The sequence below is a fragment of the Tachypleus tridentatus genome, chromosome 4, assembly GCF_004210375.1.
Source record: "Tachypleus tridentatus isolate NWPU-2018 chromosome 4, ASM421037v1, whole genome shotgun sequence".
Taxonomy (NCBI): domain Eukaryota; kingdom Metazoa; phylum Arthropoda; class Merostomata; order Xiphosura; family Limulidae; genus Tachypleus; species Tachypleus tridentatus.
This window is the reverse complement of record NC_134828.1, coordinates 71,536,583-71,550,017: the sequence shown is the minus strand read 5'-3', so window position 1 is coordinate 71,550,017 and position 13,435 is coordinate 71,536,583. Positions and strand designations below refer to the sequence as shown.

Below are 13,435 nucleotides of genomic sequence, written 5' to 3'. Positions count from 1 at the left end.
AAAATGTTGGCGGTTGAGTTAGGCTTCTCTGATAGATGTTTCAAGACGAATTAGGTGGTCTGTGGTGGAGTGCTGTCGACGGAACCCACACTGGGTGGGCGAGAGGAGGTTGTTTGATTCAAGGAACCAAACAAGGCGAGCATTAACCATCCTTTCTAACGTCTTACAGAGACAGCTCGTCAAAGCAATTGGACGGTAGTTTGAAGGAATCTTGGAATCTTTCCCTGGCTTAGAGAAAGGTAAAATAATAGCCTGGCACCAGGCATCAGGAAAAACATTCTCCTGCCAGATCTGGTTGAAAACAATCAGAAGGACATCAAGAGAAGCAGGAGATAGATGGTGCAGCACGTCATAATGAATATCATCGGGTCCAACAGACGTACTGGCAGACCGATGAAGGGCCATTTTTAGTTCCACCAGGGTAAAGGGACAATTATAGTCAAAGAAACAGTCAGTTCGAAAGGAAAGAGGTGATCGCTCTGCCCAAGTCTTGATGGCCAGGAAGGTGGAGGAACAAGCAGAAGTGCTAGATACCCGGCAAAAGCTTTCACCTAGAGTGTTAGCGATGTTCGAACATCAGTCACCTCCTGACCATCAGAGAGTAAGATCGAGAGGGGGACAGAATTGTAGTGCCCATTAACCTTTTGAATCCTGTCCCATATGATCTTGGAACTGGTGGTAGAAGATATGCTGGTTGTGAACTTAATCCAAGATTCCTTCTGGCTTTGACGTCTTACCCACCTAGCATGTGCACGGGCCCGTTGGAAAGCAACCCAGTTTGAAAATGTGGGATATCTACAAAAAGTATCCCAGGCCCGCTTTTGAGCCTTCCGTGCTAAGTGGCAAGCAGGATTCCACCACGGATGAGGATATCGTGGAAAACGTGTCGAGGTTTTAGGAATACACTGAGCAGCTGCATGTGTAATACAGTCAGTTACCGCTGCTACACAGTCGTCTGTTGATGGCTGATTTATGATGGCAGGATCAAGAGAGCAGTGAAAGTGGACCAGCCTGCCTGATCCAGCTTCCACCTGGGCACGCGGGTAGGGTGGCATCGACCACGGCAAGTCTCTCTCAAAAGGATCGGAAAATGATCACTGCCTGGTGGATTACTGTCAACCCTCCATGATAAATGGGAGAATAATGAAGGGGAGCAAACTGAGAGATCAATAGCGGTAAAGGACTGACTAGGTGCATGAAAGTAAGTGGAAGAACCAGTATTGAAAAGAGAAAGATTGTGATCAGAGAGCATCCGCTCTACAGATCGCCCCTCCCATCAATAATAGCACTTCCCAGAGGGATGATGTCCATTAAAATCCCTAGGATTAGAAATGGAGATGGCAACTGTTCAACGAGAGCATCAAGATCTGATTGATCATATGTCTCTCCAGGGTACAGGTACAGAGAACAAACAGTGATGGTATGACCCAAGGAAACACTGATGGCTACAGCCTCCAAGGGTGTGTTGAGTGACAAAGACAGGGTGGGCACGCGTGTTGATCAACCAACAGTGCCACCCCTCCATGTAATTGACCATCACACAACCTGTCATTTCTGTACAGAGAAAACTGCCGAATGGAGACAGTATCAGCAGTTTTGAGAAATGTTTCTTGTAAAGAAAGACAAACAGGATGGTAGGAAGCAATCAGCGTTTTGATATCATCCAGATTAGAACGTAAACCTCGACAGTTCCATTGTTTCAAGGTGGCCATTTTTAAGAACGGATAGGTGAAGTGGCTGGAGAACCCTTCGGTTTACGACCACGTCTTTTTTCTTTACTGTCTTTAGTCAGAGGAGGTCTATCAACCTTCATGGATCCTGCTCTGGGTCGGGTGGGCAGGTTTTTGTTATTGGAAGGGGAATCCAGTGACTGAGGATGCGAACAAATAATTGTTTTGTCTCTTGTGGTGGGAGAAAAGATGTATCAGAAGAAATGCCTGTATTTGAAACTGAAGGGCGTGGATCTTGAGGTTTGTTGGAAGGTATGGGAGGAACAGAGATGGGTGTGGAAGTCGATTCATCAACCTTTTAACCACGGAGGTCAAAAGGCTTTTCATTTGTTTTGAAAACGATTCTCTTGGAGGCACAGAGAGATCTGTCTGCACTCCCACTGTAGTTGTGGAATGAAGTGCAGCAGCATATGTCGAGATGGAGTTGTGGACAGCAATTTCCGAGCCTCAGGATAACTAATGTTATGTGTCGTTTTCAAACGCTGCACCTCTTTTCCTCCAACCATTTTGGGCAAGAATGAAAGTAAGAGGGTGAGAACCATTGCAGTTTACGCAATGTGGGTTCATGTCACAGTCATAGGCATCGTGGTCCTTGCCTCAACAATGAGCACATGTCAGGGAACCACGACAAGATGTCTTTGAGTGTCGAATCTCTGACATTGGAAACATCGAAGAGGGTTTGGTATATATGGCGAACCCTGCAAATGAGATAACCTGCCTTGATGGTGGCAGGTGCACGTGGTGAAGTAAATGTTAAACGAGGGTATTTGTTGGCAGTGTAACTCCATCTTTGTGAGTGGAGATGCGCTTCACTGCAGAAACTCCTTGAGTGGAGAAACCAGCGAGAATCTACGACTCGGGAACGTTCTTCAAATCCCTTTCAACAATAACTCCTCACGAAGAATTCAAAATAGCATGAGGTGTAACCTCAATAGGTATATCCCCAATTGCCTTTGAATTCAAGAGGAGTTCACTGTGTTGGGATGTGGATGTTTCAACCAATATGTCACCAGATCGAAGTTTCTTTACTGACTTTGGAGAGCCAGCAAGTCCCTCTAGTCCCTTTTGAATAAAAAAGGGGACATTTGCTTTAAAGGTTTTTCCGAAAGACAATGTAATATAAGAAAATGAGGTACGTGTGTTACTGATGTTGAAGATTGCTGTTCTGAGTATTCAAGGCGTGGTCGCTACCCATTGACTGTTTTTTACAATTTTATTTAAATTTTTTGGAGGATCCATAGGAAAAAGAAAAAAATTTCGGTACCCACTGACCCCACCCACCATGGAGCCCTACAAGGGGCGCACTACAAAGTCATGCAAGGACAATGCAGCAACGCCAGGGTTTCGTGAGCACTATACCCAAACACCAGCATCAGGCACAATGTCCACAACACCTGTTGAGAACTTCCAACACTGGTACTTGGTTGATTCTAGCCCAAGTGGACCAGCCGATTGACCAAGGAGGGCACCCAAAGGCCGCCCATCTACAGGAATTCAAGGCCAAAGTGGTGTGTTAGGGTTGGACCCCTCAACCACCAGGATCCTCTCCTCCCCTTCACGGGTCGCCACGCACAGCAAACACGTGGGTAGATGTTCAGATCCCAGAGAAGGTAACCAGATAGAACAGAACCTTCCCTGGGAGGTCCCCTCACCACGTACAGGAATCCACACCGAGGGAAACATTTTAATGAAGCATGAGTATTATCATGTATGTTTAACCCTCTCACCCTGGGTATTCTTTACTATGCATGTTGCAAAGTTTTAGTGTTTCATGTTAAAAGTTTTGCTAAACTACTTAAGTTATATCAATTAGTATAGCACAAAATCCTAGCTAATAAGTTATATTGTTTTAACAGTATACAAGTTTTAAGTTCTTAATTTTACAATGCAATATTAAAAGAAATTCTAAATTTCTCCTACTGTAATGCACAACATTTTCTCTAGTCATCTTCTCCATTATATCTACTACCCTTTTAAAGAGTAAAATTAAACACAGACTCCTCACTATAAAATAATCATAGCTCAAACAAACCATAATTTTTATAACCTTTAATTTTGTTTCATTACAGAGCTATCAAATAAACAATCAGAACTCTCCTGCCACACACTCTCTTTTAGGATCAGTTAATAGTTTTTCTATTGTGTAATTATATATAACAAATAACCAATAGAAAGGCATGGCTTACATATATCAAATGACTTATTGCATTATGTTCTGAACAGATGAGTGTCAAATTCACTTGTAAAAGAACCAAGTTCCCCACAGGAATCACAATTGCTCTTGTTTATAAATATGTAATGGCTTTTGTTTCATAATTAGAAAGTCATAAAACTGTAATTGTTAGAGTAAATTATCTGCTTTCTCCATATTATTAATCTACATTCTTTGATGAATTATCTGAAGATTTAGTGCCTTATTACTATCAGTATGAAAAAAATAGGCTTACACTTCACCAACAATCAACATCAAGAGAGAAGAAGTTTGGGTATGTACTTTATTTCTTATCATGTTTATACTTTATTATAAAAGTAACCAAAATGAAAACAAGTTTTTTTTTGAGTTAATTAAGATTAGATTAGGTAAAATACATTATAAAAATATTTCACAGTGCATGCACGAGCAGCTTGCAGTAGTTCATGGGTAATGTAATTCAATAACTAAAGTGAGTTGCATGTATTCCAAGTTAGACAAACTATTGTCTGGGCCATTATAAGTTGTAAATCCAGAGTTCAAAGAGCAATAAAACAAAATTTAATGATAAATAAATGTTTACTCTTACAAGACACTGAGAATAAATGTAGTTTCATATTACAATCTGAAAGCATTCTAGAAGAAAAGAGGAGCATTTTATGATTACTTCAATTTTTTTGGCAATTATGAGGTCAGTCAAATTCACCGATCCTATTTTGAGAGAGAGAGAGAGAATATAACAGATAAAATATGAAGTTTTACCGAAAATTTATTTACAAGATACCAAATTTTGTGAGGATGTACATTATACACTGAAAGTTAGAAGCTTTACATCTAAGACTTCAAATTAACCAAGCCCATGTTTAGAGTGTCAGTAGGTCTACAAATATTGCACGTCTGAAAGACCAAGCTTTGCTAATTTGAAAGTTCAAGCTCATTTCATGATAGCAAAGTTTAAGGACAAAATGGAAATAATATTGTAAAAACATCACTATCTGACTATGTCTTACCAGCCTATTGTGAAAAGTGACAAAGTTTCTGTAAAAAGCAGTTAACCCTGTTAAACTTCATTATTAATATTTGTCTATAAATTTGGCATCATAGTTTACATTTCAATCTTTCTTTTACCAAACTTTTAGTTTCATAGTTTCAAACAAAATAGTTAAAACAATTCTCATTCTTCACTTATGTTGTTACATGATGTGTATGCTCTCTTAAGTTTAACTTTAGCAGTCTGTCTCCTACAGTCCAGTTAACATATAAAGATATAAATAATGAAGAGGTCAAATATTCACTTTTAACATCCTATCTTCTCCAATATAATATTTTCCATCCATGACAAAAGTCCTGCCAATTTATCCTTAACTTTTAATTACATGTTTGTATTTGACACACGTATATAACCATCAGAAAGATTTTTTCCAACATGAAGGTTAAATCATCCTTTTGAAGAAACAGTTGACAGGTCTAAATAATGTTGTCACTCATGGTAGTAACTGAATTTCCCCCCTATTTATGGCTTAGTTAGAAAGCCACTTAAACGAATTTTAGAACATTCTATTCTAGTGACAGGTATATTCATGTTATAAAATGCATATTTGAAGGAAACCTGAATTTTCTATTGTGCAACTAAACATATTTCACCACACATCTAAGTACACATACTTCCCTATGCTCAGTATGTCTGTATGAAAATGTATTCTCACGATGTCTGGTAAAGGTATTAAACACTTTAGTTTTAATTCCCATATCAGCAATTTTAAGAATATACATTTTTACTTCAAATGGATTTCTTGTCATCACAAATTATTACACCACATGAAAACTTGCTAATGTATTGCTGCTGTGTTCATAAATGTTTGGTTTGGTTTTATTTTTGCATAAAGCTACCTGAGGACTATCTATGCTAGCCAACCTTAATTTGGGAGTTAAAGGTAGCTAGTCATCACCAATTGCCATCAACTCTTGAGCTACATCTTTACTAATGAACAACAGGATTGATTGTCAAACAATACTGACCCCACAACTGAAAATGTGAGCATGGTTAGTAGGAGAGGAATCAAACCAGTGACCCAGAGATCATGCAATCCAACCAACTGGTCATGCCATACCTTTTATAGACAAGTAAACTACTTATGTTAGTAATTTACTGATTTTTTTTCTAATTTCAAATATTCAGTTAAGAACACAATAGTAATACTCAAATAATACAGTATCTTATAACTATTATAATTTAACTAGCTTCCTAACTATATGTGTTAAAACACTTCCCTAACTTGAATAAAATGAACTAGGTAAAAGTAACTAAAATACTTTAGCAATGGCATCTTTTTTTTTGTATGCATGTCACAAGGTATGAGCGAGTTACATTCAAAATCTAGTTTACTTCCTCATCATGGTTTACATATAAATTTGGCATAAAAGCATGGCTAATTATCAAAATGTTAATAAGTTTAAGTTCTTAATTTTATAAGGCAAGAGAAACAAAAATCCTCAATTTCGTTTAGCAAGAGAATTGTGACATTTGTTCTCTAGGTATCCCCTCTCTTCTAATTTATTTATTACCTTTCAAGAAGTATGAAATTTAATGTAAATTACTCATTGTTACCATTGCTCAGGTAGAGCATAATCTGTACTTGATTACAGAGCTCTCTTGTCAAAATTACATTTCACACCTTATCTTTCAAAAAGTGTCCACAGTTCTCAGATGTTTAATATAGTATTACTTATAATCAACAGAAAACCATGATTTTAATCTATCAAATAACACATTATGTTGTCCTCTGTACAGAGAACTGTTCACTTGGCTTCCAGTTCAATGGAAAAATACCAACAAAGTTTAGATGAATTTCTAACTGCACTTGTCACATAGTTAAAAAGTCAGAAAATCGATAGTTATGGGACACTGTCTGCTTTTTAGCATATTATGCAGTGTTTCTGGTGCATTATATAGTTAAATAATAAATTACTTTGTGCAGTATAAAAAAAAAAAATCAAGGTTACATTTCATCAATGGTACACATGAAAAAAAAAATCCAGGGAAATACATTTCTTGTTTTTTTATGTGTATTCTTTAGTTATTATAAAAGTATTAAAACATAAAAATAAGAAGTTAATTTAAAAAGGAAAGATTAAGTAAAATAGTTTAACAGAATACACTTGTGACAAGTTCACAAATATCCCTTGAATTATGTAATACAGTAGGGTAACGTGAGTTACATGTTTACTGAGTGATTTATACCTTAGGTGGCACAGATACTGGACACAGTTCAATTACAATACAAGAATAAAATTTTAGTATAAACAGATGTAGAGTTCAAAGTCATTCTATAAAAGAAAAAAAAGGATAATTTACTTTTTTTTTGGTGGTTACAAGGTAGGTCCAAAGAGATAAACTTCATATAGTTTGTTTTGCTTGTTTTTTAATTTTCTGCAAAGCTACATTAGGGCTATATGTGCTAGTCATCCCTAATTTAGCAGCATAAGACTAGAAGTAAGGCAACTAGTCATCATCAACCATCACCAACTCTTGGGCTACTCTTACCAACAAATAGTGGAATTGACCGTTAAGTTTAAACACTACCACAGCTGAGAGGACGAGCATGTTTGGTGTGATAAGGGTTCAAACCTGAGACCCTCAGATTACAGGTTGAGCTCCCTAACCACCTGGTCATGCCAGGTCACTTTGTATAGTGTTAGCATAAAAAGAATAACTCATAAAACATATTTCACTGGGAAAAAACGTTTGAAGTCTTTAGTGAAAATACTTCATTATAATGAAGTACGAAAGTCAAACTTTTGTGAAGATACACAAAACATTTGAGCTACACTGAGCCTGTAGTGAGAAATTTCAAGTTGGGTATGTTGAAACTAACCCAAATTAATGACGGATGGCTTCAAAAGGGCACTGCTTACCATTTTACTGCTTTTGATATGATATACATATTAATAAAATAGAGACTTTTTTTCCTTAAAATAAAGCATTCTATCAAATTCATTAACTTGTTACATAGCATAAACCTAGGTTTAAGATCTTTTTACTTTCATACAGTATAATTCTTTCTCACTGACAAATATAAAAATAAAATTCAGTTGTCAACATTTTTATCAATGTAATCTTAAATAAAGAAATAAAGGAGCATTTTACAGATCACAGCAATACACTAAGGATTATACCATAAACACTACCTACATTCATATGCAAATGAGTTTGGGTTGGTAGGTTAACCTGGTGGTATATAACAGGCATCTAATTATCAACTCTTAAGAAGCATTTGCTAAATTAAGTTTAAATAACAATACCTGTATCAGACTTGGCAATGGTAAAATAAGCAATGATCTTCTTATTTAGTCCAATGTCCCACCTCACTTCAATGTTATCTTGAGTCTGGGATTCTTTTAACTTCTTGTCATAATCTGCCTCCATCTTCACAAGTGGCCCAAAAATGTTTTGATACTGATAACCATCTTCATATCTAAAAATAAGTATTTTTAAATGCTGTTCAAGTACAAAAACTCGTATATTTTACCACTTTATAGATTTTGAATCATTGAAACCCACTGGCTTTTTTTTTTCCCTTACAATGAAAATATTTAACCAAATTTCATTATACTTAATATAACATACTAAATTACACCTAGCTTCAGGAGATTTAGCTTAGTATTTCTATCAATTTTTAGAATGTAAAATTTTCAAATCTATGTTGTAAGACACTGTTTTATAGGCAACAATAAAAATACTTCCTTTTACTTTATACATGATTAGAAAGTTAAATTTTATATATACAGTCGGTTGTTAATGAATATTAAAAAAATTTGAACATCTCTTTTTTTAATACATTACCTTGCTGACTGAAACAATCATTTCTAGTCATAAACCACAAGAAAACTAGACAAAACCTAATCTTTCAAAATGGCATTACTATGTCAGACTAGATGGTAGTATTTTGGTTGAAATAAATTTTTATCTAATAAATTAATTTCTTTATAATACTAGTAGGTTACTTTATGTCATCAAATTATTTTTCTGCCACCTACAACATTCACTTACACCTGATATGATAAAGATTTTATTAACTTTCAAATAGATATAATTTAAAATTAAGCAATTTTCAGTAACAAAACCAAAGTCTAAAAAGTATAACAAAAAATCCAGACCTGTGATTTATTCTTAAGCCTTCCAAACTTACCATGATGTTCTTTTGTTCAGTACTGCAAGAGATCTTACTTTCTCATGAAATCAGAAGTTTCTGCTGTATCATTTGATTTACTTTACAATAAATAATTTATAATTATTTTATCCAATGATATTTGAACTTTCCATGTCCACAGAAGTCACCATGAAATGTTTTGGACAGTTTTCAATTTCCTTTGCAAATTATGCAAAATAAATGTTACAATGTGACAAGTTCTACAACACTTGAGTTAAACATTAAAATTATCAGAATTATTATTTTACTTATATTCTGAAATTTAATACTCAAACATGCATTTGCCACAGCTATACACCAGTCATAATATAAACAAAAAGGATATTAAAAAAAATGGAGAAAAGAATCTGAGTACAGTTTCATAAGCTTAATTTCTACATTGACCATGTAGAATGTTCAATGTTCAAAAGCACACTTTTGAGAAGTATTACTGGTGACAAAAAATTACATGGCTTAATCTGAATTAATTGAGTCTGAATATTTATATCTAGACACTGAATTTAATCAAAAGTAATCTTAGTACCAAACACCATTCCCCAAATCTGTTATATAAAATAGTGGTTTTAATACAATACCTCAAAAGAACTTGCTGTGGTTCTTCATCAACACCTGGTTTTTCCAAGTCTTGAAAGGTAGCATCAACATTTTCCTAATATAATCCATTAAAAAAATTCATTTTAAAATATTTAATTTATTAAAGTGTTTCAAATTTTATGTATACACTACTGGTACTTTAACATCCATTACAAAAGAACAGTAAAAGATAGTGATGAAACAATGTTGTTTTATTACCTTCCATAGCTCTTCCAACTTATTTATCTGTTGAGCTGTAATCTGACGTGCTCGAAGTTGTTCCTGCTCTTGAGGAACTTTAACCAGCCAAGTAAGGAAGGTACGGTCATTAATAAGAGGTTTCCACTGATCTGGGTCCCTAGAAGAATTTAATACATTAGAAATTTGTTTATTTTGTTGAATTTCACACAAAGCTGTCCCAAGTTTTGAAGAGACAGAATAAACTGAAGGTAGGTTGTCAATACCACTCACCAACAAATCTTGGGTTACTCTTTACCAACACAATGAGAATGACCATATTATTACCTATACACACAAAAAAATACAGTTGAAAATGCAACCTGATAGACTAAAATATTGGATTTTGTGTTGGCAAAAATAATACAGTATAAAATCTAAGACAGAACTACTGGCAACTTGTCAAAGAGAAGATGTAACAGGTGGACATGGCAAGTGGGTCTGATTTTACAATTGGTGGCTTTATAAACAAACAAGACTGCAGGCTATGAAACTATCAATTGCCTGAGTAATAACTATATTATGAAAAGTAATTTACTCTAAATTTCACACTTTTTGCAGGAATGGTAAATAAATTAGGGAGAAGACTTCACACTGGAGAAGACAACATTTTTTGCATTTCCTTATAAAATTAACATTAAACTTAAGAACTTAAAACTTATATAAAATTAAGATTTGATTTAACTGTGTTTTGATGCAAAGTTTATTCATTAACCATGATAATAAAGTAACTTAATTAAAAACTAGCAATGACCCAGATATTGCTGTAGACAATAGACAGCAACACACAAAATTTTGTAAACATTTTCATTTATCTTTTAGGGTATGTATTCCTAAGTGGAAATATAAAAAAAAAAGTTATCTGACTACGACTCACAATGGTTGTTATAAAAGCAGTAAACTGCAATTTACTTTATCCAATTATTTATCACTGTAACCATTATACATTTACATGCCTTATACCTATAGAATTTTATGAAAACCATAATACACTAATTCATGTTACGAAGCTAAGTTATTTTAAAAGAAAGTCACTATCACTAGAAATTTAACTTTTTATTCAACTGCATTTTTTCATGCAAAAAAAGGAAAACAACTTTTTTGCTTGAAAAAATACAGTAATGGAGGAAAGTTACATGAATAACCTATAAATCTCCCTTTTATTGGACTTATTGTAACAAATTAATGTTAAACAGCATTTTAATAATGCAGTAGACACTATTTAATAAAATAGTCTGTAAACTTTGCTTTTTTTGCAGACTCATTTGCATTATTTCTTATAAATGTACTTATCTTCCTAGTTCTGTATTCTCCATTAACCATTAAAACTAATATCTAACAGAAGATTACATGTCTTTAAGTTGAAAAACTTTTAAAACAAATAATTACAGATAATATTCTGCACAATTAAATATACTTCTGCAACAAATTTGTTCAAAATACTATATCAAATTATAATTAAACAAACATGCAAGAAAATGTTAATCATAGTTCAAATACAATGGTACATGAAACAAACTAGTTAATAAAAACCCTTTAAGGTAAAAGATATGGTGAAAAATCACAAAAGAATGATTATTTTAATCACATCAACCCCTACTAGCCCAAAACATTTCCAATAAAATATGATTATATAAGAACATTTAACCAATATGTTGGATGCCACTATAAGAGGGCTATTTCACTTAGTATCAAATCATAGATTAAGAGGTGGGTGAGTAACAAAACACAAAATATTAGTTGAATTACTATATTTTTCTACAAAAATTTCATAGTCCTACCAATTCATGTCTTTGAGGCTGCTTTGAGCTGCACAAGGCTGACGACATAGAAGCACCACAACTGAATCAGCTTTTGCTGGGATGAATCCAAGAACAAATACATTACGGCAACCACAACTGTAGCACTCAAGAACAGTTTCTCCCAAAGGCCCATCCTTATGAAGAGTCACTTCTTTATGTTTTGCACGAACCAAATGATTGATAATATGACTGCAAAAGAAAACATTATGCATAAAATAAAAGAAATGCCAGTTTACATATATTTAACAAACATTTCAAAACCAATGTGCAATACTCTCCAGAAAACATCCACAAATATTTACATACACAAAGATATTTTAAAAATTGACTGGCATATTACAATAAAATAAGAATTAACATTTTCAACCATGTAGACATTTTCAAATTCATTTCTACATTGGTACTGCATTATATTCAAAACTTAATTAAACAATTTTACTATCAATGTATATTAATATTACTATTACTGAGTATAATTTAAACTTCTATATTACCCAAGTTTTATTCCTTTACTTTAACCCTATCATCATGGGTGTCACCAATGCCATTTTTAAACCCCTTCTGTGTATGTTACCAAGTTATGTTCAAAATTTAATTGTTCCACCTTAATATGAATGTGTTTAATGGAATTACTGTTATTAAGTGCATTATAACTTCAAGTTTTTTATATTATCTAAGTTTTCATTCCTCTATTTTAAAAGGAAACTTTAAAACTGTAGGTTTTTGCTGTCATGATCCACTCACTGTAGTAAGTCTAAATTTTATGATGCTATTATACACAACACTGAGAATATCATAAAGACTGCTGGCATAAAAGGTCTAAGCTCCACCTGTCATTCATTGGAATATGAAAAATTTCCAAGAACTTATCAATGGAGTTTCACATTCTAATGCTTTTAAACTTAAAGTCAGCCTTGCCCACTTGCAAAATCAAAGCTGTGTTGCCAGGTGACAGTTTGCAGTCAAATGGCATGCTCACAACCAATAGAGAGATTTTGCACTATTCAGTTATAGATTGAAGAAACCTCTAACATTACAGATTTATAACATGAGATAAAGAAGTTTAGTTCAGTGTTTTCTTGAGGTTTTCCTAATGCTTGGCAAGTGATTCTCCTCTTATATGTATTAGTTTGCTAAACAGTTAGATTGCATTTAGTTTTCACATTCATATTTTAATTAGTTATGTATAATTTTTCATAAAAACATCTGTAAATTTTATGATTGTATAACATTTAACTTTTTTTTTTTTACTGGAAATGTCAAAGCAAAATGACATAATTTGTGTGAACAAGTATTAGTAAATGAATTTGTGGACAGCCTTTGCCCTACAATAATTATAGAACACTGCGAGGTCACATTGGCAAGAACAGGTTGGTGTATCTGCATCAAGAATAAAAGACAGAATTGGAAGGAAAAGCTTAAAAACTATAAGTGAAAAGAAAAATAGGAAATTATGCATGTGCAAGAAAAAAATTAAAAAGTATCACAGGAACATTTAAAAGATGTGCATATTTCCACTTCTTAAATTTAATCATTTCATTGGACTGGAAATTGATGATAATATCTAAAATTAATGGTACAACAGAAAAAATGGAAAATAAAATATAAATATTTACTTTAAAATTTTTTTAATATTCATTATGATACTCTAGAGATTATGCAAATGAAATACGAAAACTGAAAGAAAAAAAT

The 13,435-nt window shown here is 33.7% G+C and overlaps 1 protein-coding gene across 1 annotated transcript in view; it reads right to left on the bottom strand.

The window, feature by feature from the left end:
- The window catches only part of Upf1 (Upf1 RNA helicase), an 83,150-nt gene that overhangs the window by 55,637 nt on the left and 14,078 nt on the right, over positions 1-13,435 (bottom strand). Inside the window, exons 4-7 of the mRNA XM_076499203.1 lie at positions 11,723-11,932; positions 9,924-10,062; positions 9,707-9,780; positions 8,224-8,396 (exon numbers count right to left, since the gene is read on the bottom strand). Coding sequence (XP_076355318.1) covers positions 8,224-8,396; positions 9,707-9,780; positions 9,924-10,062; positions 11,723-11,932 — 596 coding nt within the window. The remainder of the gene's footprint in view (positions 1-8,223; positions 8,397-9,706; positions 9,781-9,923; positions 10,063-11,722; positions 11,933-13,435) is intronic.